Source organism: Octopus bimaculoides, chromosome 26 (genome assembly GCF_046866305.1).
Source record: "Octopus bimaculoides isolate indiv1 chromosome 26, ASM4686630v1, whole genome shotgun sequence".
Classification (NCBI taxonomy): Eukaryota; Metazoa; Mollusca; class Cephalopoda; order Octopoda; family Octopodidae; genus Octopus; species Octopus bimaculoides.
Window position 1 is genome coordinate 10,143,376 of NC_142953.1, and position 20,351 is coordinate 10,163,726.

General features: G+C 40.1%; 1 protein-coding gene and 1 long non-coding RNA gene across 2 annotated transcripts in view; one reads left to right on the forward strand and one right to left on the reverse strand.

The window, feature by feature from the left end:
• Positions 1-20,351, reverse strand: part of LOC128250904 (uncharacterized) — a 138,249-nt gene that overhangs the window by 23,726 nt on the left and 94,172 nt on the right. The window contains exon 2 of the long non-coding RNA XR_016238505.1: positions 15,114-15,247. This is a non-coding gene — a long non-coding RNA (uncharacterized LOC128250904). The remainder of the gene's footprint in view (positions 1-15,113; positions 15,248-20,351) is intronic.
• On the forward strand, positions 8,699-14,001 carry LOC106873896 (uncharacterized). The gene has a single exon (XM_089342550.1). The coding sequence runs from the start codon at positions 9,070-9,072 to the stop codon at positions 10,180-10,182; it is 1,113 nt and encodes a 370-aa protein (XP_089198676.1). The 5' UTR covers positions 8,699-9,069; the 3' UTR covers positions 10,183-14,001.

Consider the following 20,351-nt stretch of genomic DNA (forward strand, 5'->3'; position numbering starts at 1 on the left):
GATCAGTTAATTATGATTTTATGCAACATATTCCTCACTCAGATTCACACACTTATTGTAGCGCTCCTTCAGTTTTTGTAAGCCATGTAAAAGAACTCGGGAAGATTGGGACTCCAGCGAGGACTTCTTACCACACATCTACACTTGCAAATATATATGGGCTGTGTGTCTGTGTCTGCATGCGCGCACGCAAGTGTATGTATGTATGTATGTATGTATGTATGTATTAGAGCAGCATAAGAGTACTGTAGTTTTCATGAAGCATTGTTTGATATATATATATATAAATATTTTTAATATTTTTAAAAACCAAAGCAATGAAGGTTATTAAAATTCAATTATACAAGTCGATAGTTTGTATTATTAACTCGAATTTCGATATTACATTGTTTTGACTTGAAAAAATATTGGTTTCATCTTTTGGCACAAGCCCAGTAATTGCGTGGGGGTATGGTTTAGACGATTACATATGCAAAGAAACGGGAAAAAATAAAAATATCTGATCAAAGAAATGGGTTACAAATCATATTTTTTTTACATAAAGGGAATACGGATGCATTCAAGAGAGAAAAAAAAAGACATATGAATAGAGGTAGTCAGGCCGTGGTAGGTGTGTTGAGTAGCAGTCGAGTAGCAGTTGTGTAGCGGTTGAGTAGAGATCATCCGAAGGTGCTAGATAGCAGTAGCTTGAGACATAACAAAAATCAACTTTAGAATTTACTACACGAAAAATTTAGAAGCAAAATAAAGCTACACGCCTGAGAAAGAAATAACAGGGTAGAAAATTTAGTCTCAAGTGAACCGTACAACAGTTTTGAAGAACTTAGGTATAATTGGCGGAATTCTTAACTTCTTTAACGTAAATAATGTAAAATTAAGTTATGATGGGTTATATACTTAAACCAGAATTCCGCCGTATAATTTTTCTGGCAGCCCCAATAGTAAATCAACAAGTCCGGATAAACGTTAGAGAGTTAATTAAAATATTTTAGATTCTACCATTTTTACATTACCAGAACACTTTTCTTCTGCTATGGAAATACAATTTATCAGTATCAATTTCAAAGACATTTGTATCTTTGAACGGGACAATCGATATTTATAATGAGCAAATTTGTAAATTCCTGCTATTCGATATAGCTGAATTCTATACAACAGTAACTAAACCCCTTCTTGAAAACTTTTTAGAATTCGGTAGAGATTTTATTCCATTTAATAGCTCAGCACTATTATTATTATTATTATTATTATCATCATTATTATTATTATTATTATTATTCACACAAGCAAATCTTTGTTATTTTACGATAATTTATTATTATCATTACTATCATCATCATCATCATCGTCTTTGTTGTTGTTAAACGTAATGGCCAAGGCTTGTTTGATGTAGCCATTGATGTAAGATGGAGTGAGGTTTGTAAATTGGTAAGACTACTTCGGAAGATGTTTTGCTGTGCAGTATTTGATCCTCATCGTGATTGTAAACTGTTCCACTGAGGAAGAAAGCCTCCTAATGGACGGTGATGGGAAGGAGTTTATCAACGTATCAACAGATTTAAATCGAAAGATCAAAGTAAATACGAATTTAAGTATATTTATTTTCTTCGTTATAACTCTGCATTTAAATACTTGGATATTACAGGCCCCGCAGTAAACGTAAAATGAAAAATCAGTACATTAGTATATATTCCAGCCATCCACTACAGTGTGAGAAATCCTACGAGATTCGAAACCTTAACTTCAACTTACATTTTTTTTTTCAGCACTGTTGGCTGGCATCACCCGAGGATTGAACAACTGGATTTTATTTTTGTTCACAACCGGACCCTCGGGGAAAAAATGGAAATATCCAAATGATGCTTTTAAACAGTTACCTGACTGCGCCTCAGTTGTGATGATGTCATTTGATTAAGTTATCATTTGATTAAGTTACTAAAAGTTTTTCACGAGACAGCTTTGATTTTAACCAGTCACAGACTATTTTTGCTTCTCATACTTCATTGGCTGCTTTCGATTAGACGCTTTCTGTATCAACTTTTGGCGAACTATGGTATAATTGTTGTTAAGGCTTGTCAGACCGCCTCATGGTCTGACAAAATAGAAAAAAAGGCGTTGCCCTGGAGGATAACGTGGGCGATGCACTGGAACAGTCACTCTGACTTACAAAGCTCGCACTTGCGGATAGTGGTAAGTAGGGATATGGTCCGGAGGCCAAGAACACAGGAGTCAACTGCCAGTGTCTCACCATAAACTTGTCAGAGAGCGGCCGATACTTTGACAGTTTGCCCTTCTTTGGTCTGATGAGAAGCGAACCTTGGGCTGATACTTTGCAAACTATTGAACTTTCAATCATCTATTAATCAATTCTAATTACTGTGAAATTTATTCAGTATTTGAAATTGCATGAACATTTGATGTTTCTGAGTACGTTTATTCCTGTACATTCACTTTCTTCTAATTATTTTTATTTTGTCTTTATTTACCATTGAAAAAGAAAAGATTGTTGAAACCGGTATGGTATTTGAAGAATTTTTTTTCAAAATTTAACAACTACAATTTGTTTTAAGACACAGCCGTATTTTAACCTCAAATTCTCTAAGATATTATACACACACACACACACACACACACGCACGCACACACATATATATATTACACATACATATTATATATATATATATATATATAACACATACATATATATATTATACATCTATATACACATACATATTATATATGTATACGTATGTGTGTATGTGTGTGTGAACAAGTTCCATTATCACTCTGGTTGCTGCGTTGTTGTTGTTGTTGTTATCGTTACTGTTGTTGTTATCGTTACGGCGGCGGTGGCAGCTGAGCGACAAACATAAAGAGCTGATATCGTATTCTCCACACGAGAAACCCGATATTAGCCGATGTGTTTCCATGACAACCAAGTAATTAATGATTAACACAATAGTCGCTCGCAATGGTACTGCCTCCGCCTACGTTGTCACACCTGACACTCCATCCATTCCCAAACTTCACCCTACATCCCCCAGACCACACCTACCACCAACTTCACCACCACCACCACCACCACCAATACTACCATTGACATCACCATCACCAGTGCAACTGCCACCACCACAGCCTCTCTCCCAACCCTAAACCTAACCCTTATTTAACACCACCACCACCACCACCACTACTCCTACTGCCATTACAATCGCCACCACCACCACCATCTCATCAACCAACTCTAACACTAAAATTAATCTACTGCTACCACCACCACCACCACCACCAACATCACTAACTCCACGACCACAATCACTACTATCGTGAACACCCTCACCGCCACCGCCACCATTAATACCATTACTGCCGCCGCCGCCATCACCACCGGCACCACCACCACCACCACCGCCGCCACCACCGCCAACAGCAATACCAACGTCATGAAATCCGTTATTACCATCACCATCACACCCACCATCATCATCACCACTACTACTACAATCACCTATAACGCCATTACCACCACCACCTCTACCACAACCACCACCATCATCACCACTATTATCACTACAATCACCATCCCCACCACCACCACCACCACCACCACCGTCGTCACTATCACTACAATCGCCATCCCCACCACCACCATCATCACCACAATCGCCACCACCACTACCATCCCCACCACCACCACCACCACTACCATCCCCATCACCACCATAACCGTCACCACCACCAACACCACAACTATCAGCAGTATCACCATCACCAGGACTACCATCACCATCTCAGCCACCACTCCCACCATCAGCTCAACGAACACGTCATTCGGATCAAGCTGGCCAAAAATGAGAACCTGACGTGGACATAGGATCAGTTAGAAATAGAAACGATATATTGCTCAAATTATGTCCTTCCGATATAGAAAAGCGAAGGACACATTAATTAATCTGGACGTAAAAATGCACGGCGTAAATAAAATATGCGATGGTGACTTTGATTGCATTTCTACGGGATCAGAATTGACCGAGGGTTAAACAACAACATCGAGAACATGGCAGATACCGTATGATTACGAACAACTGTGTGTATGTGTGTGTGTGTGTGTGTGTGTGTGTGTGTGTGCACGCGCGCGCACTTACACACATATATACATACACGATAGGCAGCGAGCTGGCAGAAACGTTAGCACGCCGGGCGAAATGCTTAGCGGTATTTCGTCTGCCGCTACGTTCTGAGTTCAAATTCCGCCGAGGTCGACTTTGCCTTTCATCCTTTTGGGGTCGATTAAATAAGTACCAGTTACGCACTGGGGTCGGTATAATCGACTTAATCCGTTTGTCTGTCCTTGTTTGTCCCCTCTGTGTGTAGCCCCTTGTGGGTAGTAAAGAAATAACACATGCAGATACATGACTATACTTAATTTTTTTGAAGCCTGGTATTTAATCTGTCTCTTTTGCCGAACCGATAAGTTTCAGGGGCGTGAACACACCAACACCGGCCGTCAAGTGGTGGTGGGGGACAAACACAGACACAAATACACACGCACACACTCACACATGCACACACATATATACATACATAAATACATACATACATACATACATACACATATATAAATATATATACACACACAAACATAATATATATATATTTATTTATTTATTTGTTTATGCGTTTCAGCCAAGTGGCTGCGGTCATGCTGGAACACCACCATGAAAAAATACATATATACACACACACACACACACACACACACACACACACACACAATCACACGCGCACAGCCATACAACAGAGTTCTCGACGCAACCAAAGCCCCTTACCTGGGCACAACAGCACCCCTATAAAACAGTACGTCAACCACTCTCCCTAAATACCACTGTCAGTTCTATATCACCCCCCTAGGCACATAGCCCTCCTTCAGAACTTAAGTATGTGCAGGAAACAATGAAGTACATGTTTCGGTTGTCTTAGACCGCCTCATCAGAGCCCACCTTCCATTGTGTTTAGCGAAGCTATGATGAGAAAATCACTAAGTACCACAGCGTAATGGTTGCACCCTCACCAGTTTTTGTTTTTCTTTAGAAATGTTTAAAGAATTTGCTTCGAAATCCTATCTGAGTCGATAAATATAGTACCAGTCCAGAATATGGGATGAGTCTCCCCCACTTCTCATTCTCTCTCTCTCTTCCTCTCTCTATCTCTCTCTGTCTATTTCTCCCCTTTTCTTTTTCTGGAGGAAGTCAACTGCGTTTCAAACCTGGAGAAGGATGTCTTCTGTCAGGTTTAAAAAAATACATCGCATGTCACGACGTCGTCTCTACGACTCCATCACGAATTGAGAGAGGAAGGAAGGAGGAAGGAAGAAAGAAAGAAAGAAAGAATCCTTTTTGGTTATAAATTGTTACTTTTGTGTTTTCTTTTACTTGTTTCAGTCACTGGGCTGTGGTCATGCTAGGACACCACTTTGAAGGGTTTTAGTCAAAGAAATCGAGCCCAAAACTTATTTTTTAAAGCCTAGTTCTTATTCTATTGGAACCCTTTTGCCGAACTATTAAGTTATGGGGATGTAAACACACCAATACCGGTTAAGCAGTGGTGGTGGACAAATACAGACGTACATAGAGATAATAATGTGTATATATATATATATATATATATATATATATATATGTGCTGTACTGTATATACATGGCAACTTCTTTCAGTCTCCGTCTACGAAATCCTCTCGTCAGGCTTTGATCAGTGTGAAGACTATAGTAGAAGATATTTACTCAAAGTACCACGCAGTGGGACTGAACCTGGAAGGATGTTGTTTGGAAGCAAGCTTCTTCCCACACACCCACGCCTGCATCTATGTAAGATATCAATATGCGTCAATGTATTTCCTTTGTATATCTCTGCTTACAAATCGTGATTAACTGCCAATAAATGCACTAACAATATGTCTTTTCTTATTTTGCAGACGACAGTCCTCTGAGGACAAACCACACACCACTTCTCCATAACCACCTGCTGCCACCAATTCCAATTCCAGCTCTATAACAGCACTATGTATGTCCGAATTACACACCAGCTCAAAATGGACAATTTCCAATCTATCCTCCAGATAAATCTACGTCGAGTCTAGTCCTCGATAATCGTAAATGTTGCCGGGTTGTCTAGAATGGAACAGAATGAAATCAATAGACACGAGGTCATTTAACTCCGACATATTTCTATTTGCCATCATTTTTCTCTGATAGTGAATGACTCACCATACCGACCACCGAACATTGCGACAACTTCGGGATAGATCGGTGTTTCCAAAATTAACCTTGATAATGATGAATGTCTACTTGATTAATATTTAATTGATCGATTGACTGCTTGATGACCATAACGATGACGATGATGACGATGACCAAGCTACCATTTGGCTTACATCTAGTGGTTGATTAAGCCGTGAGTTATCTCCAGCCTCGATGTGGTACGGCTGACGAGGGGATCGTCTGCATCTCCGATAAGCCTACACCGTGTGCTGCTACGTGAAAGGTTTTTATGGAAAACTGCATCTGAACGAGCAGAGTAACATTTTCCGAGCAAAACCACTGCTTTTTTTATTTTCTCTTCTTCATCAATCAGTGCAACTGTGTCCATCAATTTTCAATTCAAGGCACACCGGTGTGTTTTTCGATCAAACAGACACGGTGTTTATGAACTGGATTGTCACCGGAAGTGTCTAGTTACAAACTCTTGGTCGGAATTCACACTTATGACTCATGAATGCGTTTGGAACATTGCAACATTGTCAGATTGAATTTTTAGAACAAATTTAAAAGGGTGTTAACATACAAAATCAAAACCTGGTGGGTTTCCATATCATTTAACTATAACGTTTTGGATGCACATAATATGTTTATATAAACACATACTCACGCTCGCACTCACACACACACACACTCGGTTGCTCGGTCATGAGGTTTAAATTTGAATGAGTTGGACCTCAATTAATTTATCAAGCACAATCATATTTTCGTAAAAGTTGTATATTGGCTTAAAGACGTTATCAGGCTTAAAGGTGTTATCAACCAGAGTCGGCATACATATTTCTGCCTTGAAAAGAAAGCACACACACATACACACAGTGAAAGAGAGAGAGAGAGCGAAAGAATGAGAGAGTGAGAGAGATGTAGAGAGAGAGAGAGAGAGAGAGATACAAATACAAAAGAAGAGGTTAACCAATCAAGCAGACAATAAACGAGAGCCAGAAAAAAACAAAACAGAAAGTAAGCCACAACATAATTCTATCGCAATTCTATCTCAGACCGTCAGAAGGAAATTTTTAACAGAATTTTCCGATGGCCATAAACAGTAAAAAATCCATTACAAAATTAAACCTTAATCTATAGCCATACTCTTTCCAATGAGTATTTTAACTTGCACTTTTTCTTCCAAGCTTTAACTGAAATATATATTTTTCGACGTCTTATTTTCATAAACGACAATCACAAATATATCTTGACAAGCTGCCATGTCTTCAATTGCTGAGACTCTATCCCAATCTATTAAAGATTTAAATACATAGAATTTCTTTTTTAATCTCATCGCTACTTAATCTTAATCTGAGACAACCAAAGACACCAGAAACGTATTACCTCGTTCAGATTATCTATACATGATTATAGAACGATTAAAAGTATCTGTTTCATTGAAGACATGATAAGAATACGTCAATACGTATCTACATTTTATGAAGATTTGCCGAACCAAACCAAACAATCTTGTCAACAAGATGCATCAGGATGAGACATATCTGTGTGTAGTTGCACAGTTATTTACTTAATACATCCAAGCATCTATCCATTTACCCATACACACACACGCACACACAAACACATATTTGACTACATTATATTCATACACATGCATTTATATTTATATATGTATATATAAACACGTGCGCACATCTCTTTGCCTATATGCGTATGCATCAAGCTGCCGGAAGTTTAGAGCTCGCTATTACGCGATCAAAATGTGAGACTTTTCAACATGTTCTTCGTTCTTGTGCCATCTGTCCAACCCCTCACCAGCTCGATAATTCGATCTATAGAAAAGTAATCAACTTTTACACCAGTAATATTGTATATGTACATACATACTTGAGAACGGAAAAGAAAAATCATGAACAGCCATAGAGGTTAGCTATCCAAGCGACAATCTGGGAAGGCTCGGATTTGGCAGCAAACAGATCGACCGGCACGAACGTTACAGATACAATCTCTTAGTGGAACAGTAATATGTAACAATTATTGTGGTTGTTATACAAATTGTAGCAATGGAGCTTCTGTTTCTTTGTCAGAAACTAGTTCTTGGCTTCTGAAGGAATTCTAAGAAATAAAAAAATAGTGAAAGCATAAATACACGCGTACACACACATACATAAATACATATATACATTTATATATGCATATACACTACACACCACAAAATAGCTCATATTTGTTCTATACTCGTCCAGTATATCTATCTATCTATCTCTTTATACACACACACACACACACACACACACACACATATATACATAGAAAATTTGTGATTTTTGAGGTGCATATATATATATATATATATATATACATATATATATATATACACACACATACACACGTTGTTCAGTGTAAACGTACTTCTTGTTCACGATTAATTCTAAACTTTGGTGGTTTATATATAACCTTTCTGCGTGTCTGTGTGCGTGTGCGTGCGTGCGTGCGTGCATGCTGAAGCGTGTGTGTGCGAGTGTGTACGTACCTTGCTCTATGTAGTCAGCAAGTTAAAAAAAAGAACGGGGTCTGTTTAGCAGATCCCTTAAGATGAAAGGCTAATTTAAACCTCAGTTCATAGAACACACACACATACATAGATATACGCATACACACTCATACACAAACACATACACTCTCGTGCGACTACACACATACCCCCTTACACACACAGGTACGCGCAAAGTTGTAAAGCCGTGTACCAACCGACATAGCAGATATGAATGTCTGAGACCCTCAACTTTGTTGCTTTTGAACCGTGGCGATGAAAATGAATTTCACAACAGTAGCGTCACAGACCGTGTCTTTCCATAATGGCAGCTACAATGAAACCCCATTAGAATTCATGGAGACACGCATCGCTAGATTCATCAACCTCTACTATCCGCCTTTTCTTGTGCTCTTCGGTACAGTCTGTAACATTCTTGTCGTAATTGTGATGACCAGTCGGTATTTCTCTTCCGTTTCCACCGCCATATACATGCTAGCCGGAGCTCTGGGGGATGTCCTTTGTTTCCTCATAGCTTTGCCTGCTCACTGGGTTTATGTCAACTTCCCACATGCCGTCGAACGTACAGACGACGCACATTATATGTGTAAGTTCTTCAATTTCTTTGGCTGGGGTAGCAGTGACTTCGGGATTATTCTCACAGCAGCCATGGCGGCAGATAGAGCAATCGCCATTTTGTTTCCGTTCAAAGCCAATAGACTGTGTACGCCACGACGCGCAAAGTCCGTAGTTATTGGATTACTTGTCGGCGTCAGTGTCAAGGAGTCACACTTCCTGTTTGTGTCAGACATCGTGCCCGAATTCCGCAACGACCGCTTGTGCACGGTCACGGAACCAAACGAGATTTACAGGTGGTTTTGGCGGGATGTTTGGCCGTGGATTCACACTGTCTTCCTTCTTATCTCCTTCATCATCATCATCATGAGCAACATCGTCATTATATTTTACTACCGGAAATCAAAACGACTTCCGGTCAATCGTGAGATCCGAGGAGTGTGCGAGAACTCTCGTACACGTCAAATCAGTACCATGCTACTGGTAGAATCGTTTGCCATAATCCTGCTCACGTTTCCGTTTTGTATGCACACAGCGTTCACATCCCACAGACAATACAATTTGGAAAGTCCGAGGGAGAAAGCCGAAAACCTGTTGCTCTTCTCCGTTGTCTTCTACCTTCTCTACACCAACAAATGTGCCACCTTCTGTCTCTATTGCATCACGGGTTCGAGATTCAGATATGCCCTCTGTGACATCTTTTGCCACGGACGGTTCACCCGGCGTGCAGACAAGATCCAGAGGGGGAAATGCTTATCACACTCACATTTCTCCATGAACCACATGGCTGTACATCTACACAACCCACCCTAATCCACCTTACATCGCTCGAAGCAGTGGTGAGTCAGGGGTGGTTTTTAGAGTTAGGAGCACTACATTGATACAGCATACTCTTCATACACATCACCGCCGTCGTCGTCATAGTTGCCAATATAACCACGGCGGCGACGACGACCACCGTCACCACCACTGTCATCATCATCATCACCACCACCACCACCAGCATCATCATCGTCGTCTTCTTCGACATTATTATCATCATAATAATCATCACTAGAAATACCGCTGCCGCCACCATCTTCATCACCATCACCACCATCGTTATCGTCATTGTCGTTTTCGTTGTCTACATTTAGATAAAGGTTCCAAACCTGATGTCGCTTCTAATCGTTGAAATAATAATAATAATAATAATAAAAGAGGTAACTCGAATGTGGAATCTAAAAACAGAAACAATTCCTATCATAGTAGGTGCCTTAGGTATAATGAAAAAATATTCAGACAAATACATAACGAAAACACCGGGACTTACAAATATACAGAAAATTGCACTACTGGGCACTGCACACGTTCTATGCAAAACACTTTCAATACAGTAACCATAAGAGCATCACAGCAAACCACAGCACATACCCAAGGCATACAGAGCTGCGCTCGGTAGTGAAGTGAAAGCACGTTATAAAAATAAAACTACTGAACAATAATAATAATAATAAAAACTTTCAAAATACAAAGACCTGGAAATAGAGGTAACTCGAATGTGGAATCTAAAAACAGAAACAATTCCTATCATAGTAGGTGCATTGGGTATAATAAAAAAAATATTCAGACAAATACATAACAAAAACACCAGGACTTACAAATATATATAACATACAGAAAATTGCACTACTGGGCACTGCACACATCCTACGCAAAACACTTTCAATACAGTAAACATAAGAGCATCACAGCAAACCACAGCACATACCCAAGGCATACAGAGCTGCGCTCGGTAGTGAAGTAAAAGCACGAAATAAAAATAAAACTACTGAATAATAATAATAATAATAATAAATTCGTTTTATTGGCCGCAAGGGCTAATATCAAAACAGCAACAACAACCATAACTAATGGTTTCAAATTTTGGCACAAAGCCAGCAAGTTCAAGAGAGGGAGTAAGTCGGTTACATATACCCCAGTGCTCAACGGGTACTTATTTTATCGACCTCGAAAGAATGAAAGGCAAGTCTACCTATCCACAGCTATTTTGCTCAGCTATTTCACTTTCACTGAAAAGTTACTCAGTTACACTCAATTACACCCAAGTACACTCCTCTGGAGTCAACAGCTCACTCCGCTCCATCACATACTGATGGAGACTCCTCTACGTGGCTGTTACACCTGCTAGAAATAGCAAACGAGTCTTCCTAAACCCACAGCACACTATACATACCATGCCATCTTTAAAAAAAGAACACATTAGCTAATGTAGTCCACGATACACAATTCCAGAAGAAAAGACGCCATTATCTTAAATAGCCTTTAAGTTATAGGTCTATCTACTCTATGACAGCTAACCGAGGGTTAAACAACAACAACATGCCACTCCAATCCATTACCCTCCACCTCACCCAACACCACAGCGAACCCCACTCTAACCCACTATACTAATTTGCATAATAATCAACTACATTTCAACACATTACACACCGCCGCATTCAGCTCTACGAGAGGGTGCTGGGACGTTCCTGGCTTTGGGTAAAAGAAAATATAGGAGGATCAGTTAATTACGATTTTATTCAACACATTCCTCTCTCAGATTCACACATTTATTGCAGTGTTCCTTCAGTTTTTCTAAGCCCTGTAAAAGAACTCAGAAGGTTGGGCCCACAGCCAGGCCTTTCGCGACACCCTTAAAGCCAGGACCTTTTCAGCACGTCCTCGTACTTAATATTCTAAACATAACTCCACACCACAACACCCCCATGATGCTACACTGTGGCACACTCCACAACACGGCACTACATTAAACCTATATACGACACTTCAGTTTCAGGCGCGCGAACTGGTAAAATGCTTAGCGGGTATTTTGTACGTCTTAACGTTCCGAGTTCAAATTCCGCCGTGGTCGACTTAGTCTTTCATCCCTTCGGAGTCGATAAAATAAATATCAATTGAGCACTGGGGTCGATGTAATCAATTTACCCCTACCTACCCTGAACTTGCTGGCCTTGTGCTAAAATTTGAAACCAGCATTGTACTTCAGTTACAGAATATCTTACTCCTGGGCGGTAACATCTCACCAACGCTGTAGTACCCTGTAGTGGCTGTAGTTGAGTTAATAACCGTATCTACTACAACTTTAATTGCAAAACAGCTCTAGAAATACTAGATTAGTAACACAACATTACAGTATCAACTTATGAGTAACAATAGAAAGCAAAAATAGCAACACAACACTAGTTAAAGTACCAACCCAACGCATTAATAATACAATACAGTAGCAACACAGCGCAACATTAACAGCACAACACAATATTGGTTTCGAATTTTGGTACAAGGTCAGCAGTTTCCAGGGACGGGGGTCAGTCGATTACGGTGACCCCAGTGCTTAGCTGGTACTTATTTAATCTAACCCCCCCCCCCCCACACACACACACTGATGAAAGGCAATCAATATAACACTACATTAACACAGCACACCAGTAACAACGCAATAGTAACAAAACACTTCAAATATCAACTCAACAGTAATAACTAAACACTACAGGAACACAATGTCCAGTCTCCTTTACTTCTCATTAAGCTACACCACACAACACCAAGCTGACCAGTCACCATTTAATTCTCAATGACAATCTTATGTAACGCAAGAGTGACGACCACTGTCTATTATTTTCCCCACTTTCCATTCCACCATGTATTAAACTGACCACTGTTTATTAGCTCCTTTCTCACTACCACATATATCACCACCAGAGTGACCACTGTCCATTAGTTCTTCAATGTCCATCCCTCATATTACCAGAATTACTACTGTCGATTCTTCCCTCACCATTCCATAATATGCTCGACTGACCACTCCAAAGAGTTTGTCACTGACTATCCCCCAGAATGCTAAAAAAATTAATAAATTTTCCTTACTTTTTCACTGTCCATTCTACTATGGCGTCCCTCTATCATATCAACATGGTCAAACTCTTACACCGAGAGACTGTTTCCAGTGGCACTAATACAATTCAGAAGCACAGTCTTCCTCCAAAGATGGGCCCTAATGCTGGAATGACGAACGCTTCCTTAATTTCCTAATTCTTTATTCTCACACACACACACAACTAACTCCGCCATCATTCTGCTGAATACAGGGCACGATATGAGACAGCATTGAGAAGAAGAGATGACACCATTTCAAACAAGCATGCGCAGCGTGTTACATATGGAGGCGGGCGAGAACCAACTTTCGCATTATTTCGTGACTGCTGAAAAGGGACTTATCCTCTGAAATTGGTGAGACGAATGATCAGAATGGATGAAAGGAAATATAACAAAAATAAAGAAAGATATTTAAAAAGGATAAAAAAATAAAAAAAGAAACCCGTACGGACCAATATAATGAAATACTTGAATTTCTAGGAAACGTGTTCTTTGTTGTTTTATTTATGTGTGGGTGGGGGTTATCGTCCGCTGGTTTATTGTCATGTCTTTCAGCTTTGTTGTTTTCATGAGAGACAGAGAGGGAGAGAGAGAGAGAAATAGTGTGAGGGAAAGAGAAAAAGAGAGAGATGTGAGTGAGAACGTGGAAGTGAGATTGAAGACGAGGAAGAAAAATAAACTTCATCTGGAATAAAAATTATTTTTGTAAATGTGAAAGCAACAAATTTTCGTTTTTTTTTCTATTCTTGATATTATTTTTGTTATTGTTGTTGTTGGTATTGTTGGGAGATGGTGTTGTTTCTCTTGTGTTCTTACACCTATTGTCGTTGTCACGGAAAGCAGGTATCCAAGTGAGCGTGCCGGCCTCTTAATACCAACCTGGAACAGCGAGTTCAGTTTCAATTCCAGCATGAAATCGTTTTCACCAAGAACTGTTTACATTGGGAAGCCAAAAGGTGGGATAGATATAGTAACGGGAGATAGTAGTGGCTGGTGATAGTCGTACACAAGAGAAATATGACAGGATAGATCAGTACCTGAATATTACACGGATTGATAATTGATAACCCAATTGAAGATATAAGACACGGTAGGCAGACATCGGGAGATAAGTGATTGTTGATATATGTACCCAGGTGCGGTTATGTGGCAGGATAAGGAAAACGCCTAGAGATACAATGAGCATTCCAGAAGTTTTGAAACTTTTTCAGGAGAAACGTTCATTAATTTCAAAGAACTATAACCTCCTTCAAAGTGGAATCCATCCTCTGACTTCAGTGCACTTGTTGTAGCACTCTAGCCCTTTGTGAAGGTTCCACGAAAATCCTCCAAAATGAAAGTATCCAGGACCCGTGTTACAGCTTCCATCTTTTCCTTCAGCTGGGGGAACAACGAAAATCACAGGGAGCAAGATTTGAACGGTAGGGAGTGTGAGGGACAGTTTTGATGTTTATCTCTATCAAGTAGTTGATTACTAAAATAATGGGGCAACGAGAAAGTATCTATTGGGTTGACAAATAAATTCGTCATTTTTTTTTTCTACTTGGCACGCCAACGTTATATGGATGAAGAGAGGTAAAAATTTTATTCAGTTTCCAAAATGTAAAACTGAAGTTGTAGAAGAAAACTAATAACAAAAACAAACCCATAAAACATTGCAATAAAAATATTTTTCGTGTTTAATTCAAATAACACTGGAAACTATTAAACGAAAAAAATAATAAATGAACTTAAGTTGGGACAAGAGTCGTCCCAGTATTTTTTTTTAACCGCTTCATATATCTGATAGATTAACTGTAGAGTCCAAGTAAAATGAAAGGAGTACTTACATCTTCCCAGATATCTTACTGTAGTGCTGTTTTCAGCCATAATGGTGTTAGCGTAATTCCACGTGGTATAAGGTATATTTAAAAAATCCCGACTGAATAATGGTACGCTGGTAGATAAATGGCGTTTCTCATATCTATAGTGGAAGAAATAAACCAGTTACTGATTTAGGCCGGAAGAGTCGAAATAAATATAGAAGGGAACGTTTAAAAATATTTTTTAAACGGCCCTCTACGCCTGCACGTTTGAAATTGACGGCGTCATAATGTATGTATGTATACACACACACACACAGAGGCAAACAGACATACATACCGACACACAGATATGTATATATATATATATATATATATATATATATATATATATAGATAGAGAGAGAGAGAGAGAGATATGTGAGAAGCGGCATAGCTCAGAATCATTAGGTAGTGAGTTCGATTCCTGGACTGGGCTGTGTGTTGTGTTCTTGAGCAAAACACTTTATTTCACGTTGTTCTAGTTTACTCAGGTGTAGAAATGAGTTGTGACATCACTGGTGCCAAGCTGTATTGGCCTTTGCCTTTCCCTTGGGCAACATCGGTGGTGTGCAGCGGGGAGACTGGGATGCTGGTCTTCCATAAAAAAAAAACCTTGCTCGGATTTGTCACTTGGAGAGGAATTTTCTAGGATCTTTTTTAAAACGGGGGCCACATTTTTCATTAACGAAACACTTTGAAACTTGGAACACTGGTAGAATGTGTCATATAAAACATCTTTTTCTCTTAGTCTTCTTAAAAAAAAAAGAAATCCATAAATTATTCCATGTTAAAGTTGTCGTATTTCTGTAATTTCAACCAATCACTGACGTCCATTCAGCCGATATATATTAAGCGCCGACTACATAAACAAACGATTCTGAAACAATTAACCCTAATCCTAACCCTAACCCTAGCGTTAGGGTTAAAGCAAATTTAAAATGAAAAAAGCAAATAAAACGAAGGTATGGAGATCAAATACGCTTTACACCAAAGGAGTAAATGTAAACAACTGAATACTTGTCAGTGATTGGTTGAAATTATCGAAATAAGACAATTTTTTACATGAAATAAATTCGAATACAAAAATATTTTTCTGTTCTATGACACAAAATAGATAAGTATACGAAGTTTGAAAGTCTTTCCGTACCAAAAACACTACGTAAAACATTAATGAAAAATGTGGCCCCCGTTTTAAAATAGATCCATTTTCTAGTTGCAATCCCATGGTCATTCATGACTATATATATATATATGGAACAAAAACGAAACAGAGGGCATTAAAACGTCTGGACAGATAGACGACACAAAGGCAGACAAGAGAAACAACAATTAGGACAGGCAAAAAGGACGAGTCGTTGGCTTTCTTTCATCAGTCAAGTCCCGGAAGAGACGACCATTTCGGGCACATATATGTTTATACGCTTGTCTTCGTATTTTGTTTTTCTGTAAATTTCAACTATATATATAAAATTAAGAACACAAATGGCTTTTTTTTATTATTCTTTTATTTTACACAGTATGTTAGATCTGAAACTTACAGTGGACCATGAAACTGCGTGCCGGAGAACGTCTGTACGTGATTTTTGCATAGACATGTATATTTATATCGATGAGTATATTGATCTGTTCGGGTACAGGTGTATGTAAGTGGTTGGACAAGATCGTATATGCATTAATATATGCGTGAGAGTTCATATATAGCGTGGATACTCGGAGAATATGTTATTCTCGACCCTAACTAGGTGTCATTATTAAAATACCTTGAGTTCTATATAGAATTAATGGAGGGAAAGAGCGACAACGTACTCGGGGAAACTCTGGGCGTCGGAAGAAATCAACTAACAGGTCTTTTCCTGAGGACTTTCGGGCCTGGGCCTTTGGATAACTTCCAGAAATCCCTGGCCTGACAGTGCTACCGGGGAACTCTGTCGGTTCAAGAAAGCTTTGCAGACACGGAAGTGCTGTCAGACGGACCTGTCCGAGATGTGCACTGAGCGATGAAACCGTCCTGCATGCACGTGTCCGTGCGTGAATTACTAACTCCCGGAGCTTTGTTGAACAGCTGTTGTCGCGTGTAGGACGGAGACGGTTATCAGCCGAGTCCATCGTGAAGATGGCCCCACCGCCTTCCTTTGGCTGGGAAGGAAAGACAGTTTTTCTCTGGTGGCTATGGCGAAGGAGATAGAGCGGTGGACGAGATTGAAAGGAGCGAAGACATGTAATTTCCTCTTCGGCCAAGCCCTCGTCGGCTTTTTCAAGTTCCACTTGACAAGGAAAGTGAGGGTAGAGACGGAAGTTCTGCACTCCAACCCAATAAATTTATTGAAAGGTGGGTGAATGCGGCATAGAGGATCAATGTGAATGGTCCTGCTCTGAACTTTGTAAACCAGAGGAGTTGAGAAGGAGAGGGGCGCCTGCTGAGGTTCCCCTGGCGGTCGGGATAACAGGAATGTGTAAGGTTCTTCGGTTGTCCCTGTAAGGAACCCCCACTTTTGGGGAATTGTGTTTAATTGGTTTGTGAATTGTTTTTGTTACTTATTATATATACACGGCATTGCTTAACACCCCACTTGTCCTTTGTATTGTTTCGTCTCTATTTTTGGGGGTTCGGTCCTTGTGGCCAATAAAAGTATTATTAAAATACCTTGATGCAGCTGGCTCCTGTAACTGATTAATTACCTGTGTGTGTGTGCGTGCGCGCGCGTAAGTGCGTAAGTGCGAGTGTGTGTGGGAGTGCATGCGTGCGTAAGTGCGTAAGTGCGTGTGTGTGTGTGTGTGAGTGCATGCGTGCGTAAGTGCGTGTGCGTAGGTGCGTAAGTGTGTGTGTGTGTTAGTGTACATGTGGAAGAGAGAAAGAAAAGAGAGAAATAATGAGGGAGAGAGAGAGGGAGAATGCGTTTTCTTCGCTTCCTGCTTGTAGCTTTCTGATGTAAGGGAGATAACTCTGTTATAACACCTTCATCAGTGAGGCTATTCTAGTCGTTAACCGCCGCCAGACATAAAACTACCCAACGCTCCAGCTGAAACTTGGAAATATACTGAATTCGCCGGTGTATATGATGCACTCCACATTAAAGAAACCCTTACTTTTTCTTGTTAAAAATAAAGTACACTTTATTCATATTACAAGGAAACACAGGAACAGAAGAAGTAATAAAGTAGCGGGGGTAAAACAGCAGATGTAGGGAAAAGGGGACAAAGGCCACACACCCCAGAATAAATAGCGAAAACAGCTGCCTCCTTCAGTCATGACTACGATGGCGTTATCGCAAAGAGAATGGTCAAAACCACCTCCTTTCTCAGACTTATCCCGATTTTCAAAGAAAAAATAGAAAAGAAATCAATTTAATACTGTTATACTTGGGGATGGTGATATTTTACCAATTAAACACAGCAGCACTTCGCTTAATTGTTTGAGACGAATGGCAGGGTGCAACTCAAGAATGACTTCGTTGCCTAACTCGACCGCATGCCACGACTCTCAGTAAAAGCGGAAAAGCATTGCGAATCACCATCGAGACTCACTTTCTCTATTACTTGTCTTTGCGTTAATCCGTCTGAAAATCAGGACGAAGTACTAAACGGTTTTTCGAAAGAGTTGCCAACTCCATCACAAAAAAAAAAAAAAAAAAAAAAAAAAGAACTTTCGAGGATATATAAAATAACGTTTAATACCTTGATATTATATCTTATAAATTTACTTTACATTTGTTACTATATCACCACAGGGGCGATACGATATTGTTCGCGATTTAAAATATCATTGATATACTGCTCTGGAAACAACAGTTGGTAAAGTTGTGAGATTTTAACTCGTGTTTCAGTAGATGAAATTAAGTCAAACTGAGTTGTCTCCCATGAACGAGGAATTTCAAATGATTATCGTGACCAAACGGTACAAAAAGACACTGCAGGATATTGTTAACGGGGTTATAGAGTGCTTTTATCTTTGATCTTTTATTTGCTTCATTCGTTACACTGCGGCCATGCTGGGGCACCACCTCGAGAAATTTTTAGCCGAATAAATCGACTCTAGTAGCTTTACTTTTTTCTTTTAAACCTGGTACCTATTTTTCGATCTGTTCTGCCGAACCTCAACTACAGGGTCGTAAACACACCAACAAGGCTGTCAATCGGTAGTGTGACACACACACACAGACACGCACACATATGTCCACACGCGGTGCTGATATGACACACACACACACACACACACACCTGTCTACACGCGGTGCTGATATGATACCAAAGGCCTACTGGTTTCAATACTTGTGGCATGGCTTGAGCAGTTCAGCGTGAGTTTCGGTGCCACTTCAACGTTCACCGAAATCAGGCTGTTCCCACCCGTAATACAATCTTATGTTGGGTGACTGGACTTCGTACACGGGGCACATTAACGAGTAGGAGATTGGTGGGGGCGCCACAAACGGTACGGGCCTCGGAAAATGTGGAACGCGTCAGACAAGCTTTGATAGGGAGTCCGAATCGCTCTGCCCAGCGGCATTCCACTGAACTTAGCATTGGTAATCGATCGGTAAGGTGTATTTTGCACGAGGGCCTGCATTTTCACCTGTATAAATTGGTCATTGGGCAACAGTTGAAACCATGGGACTATGCACAGCGGCTCAACTTCGCATATCAGATGGAAGCAATTTTTGAGGTAAATGACAACCTCGTTTTGTTAATGAGTGACGAAGCTCATTTTTATCTCAATGGCATGGTGAATCAAAAGAACTGTCGTTATTGGACTCTTGAAAATTCAAGAGAACTGCACGAAAGGCCTCTACACAGCCCAAAAGTGACGGTCTGGTATGCTGTTGGAAAAGCTGCCGAAGACAATAATGGAAATGTTGTTACTGAGAACTCCGAACGTTACATCAAGATGATAAACAACTTCTATGTGCTTGAATTACGACGAAAACGTATGCCTATTCGACGAGTGTGGTTTCAGCAGGATGAGGCGACGGCCCACACAGCCAGGGCATCAATTGATGTTCTTCGCCCTCTCTTTAGTGACCGCCTCATTTCCAGGTTTGCAGACATACCTTGGCCCCCTCAGCCCCTGATTTGTCCATATGTGATTATTTCTTGTGGGGAAACCTCAATGCACGTGTGTATACGCATAAGCCCCGTACATTGGATGATTTGAAGGAAGCTATTCGCATGGAAGTTGCCCAAATCGACAGAGCAATGCTGGAGAGAGTGGGGGGGGGCAACTTCCAA

Bases quoted from the DNA above. Each gene is read 5' to 3' on its own strand.
- LOC106873896 (XM_089342550.1), top strand. From the start codon at position 9,070: ATGAAAATGAATTTCACAACAGTAGCGTCACAGACCGTGTCTTTCCAT.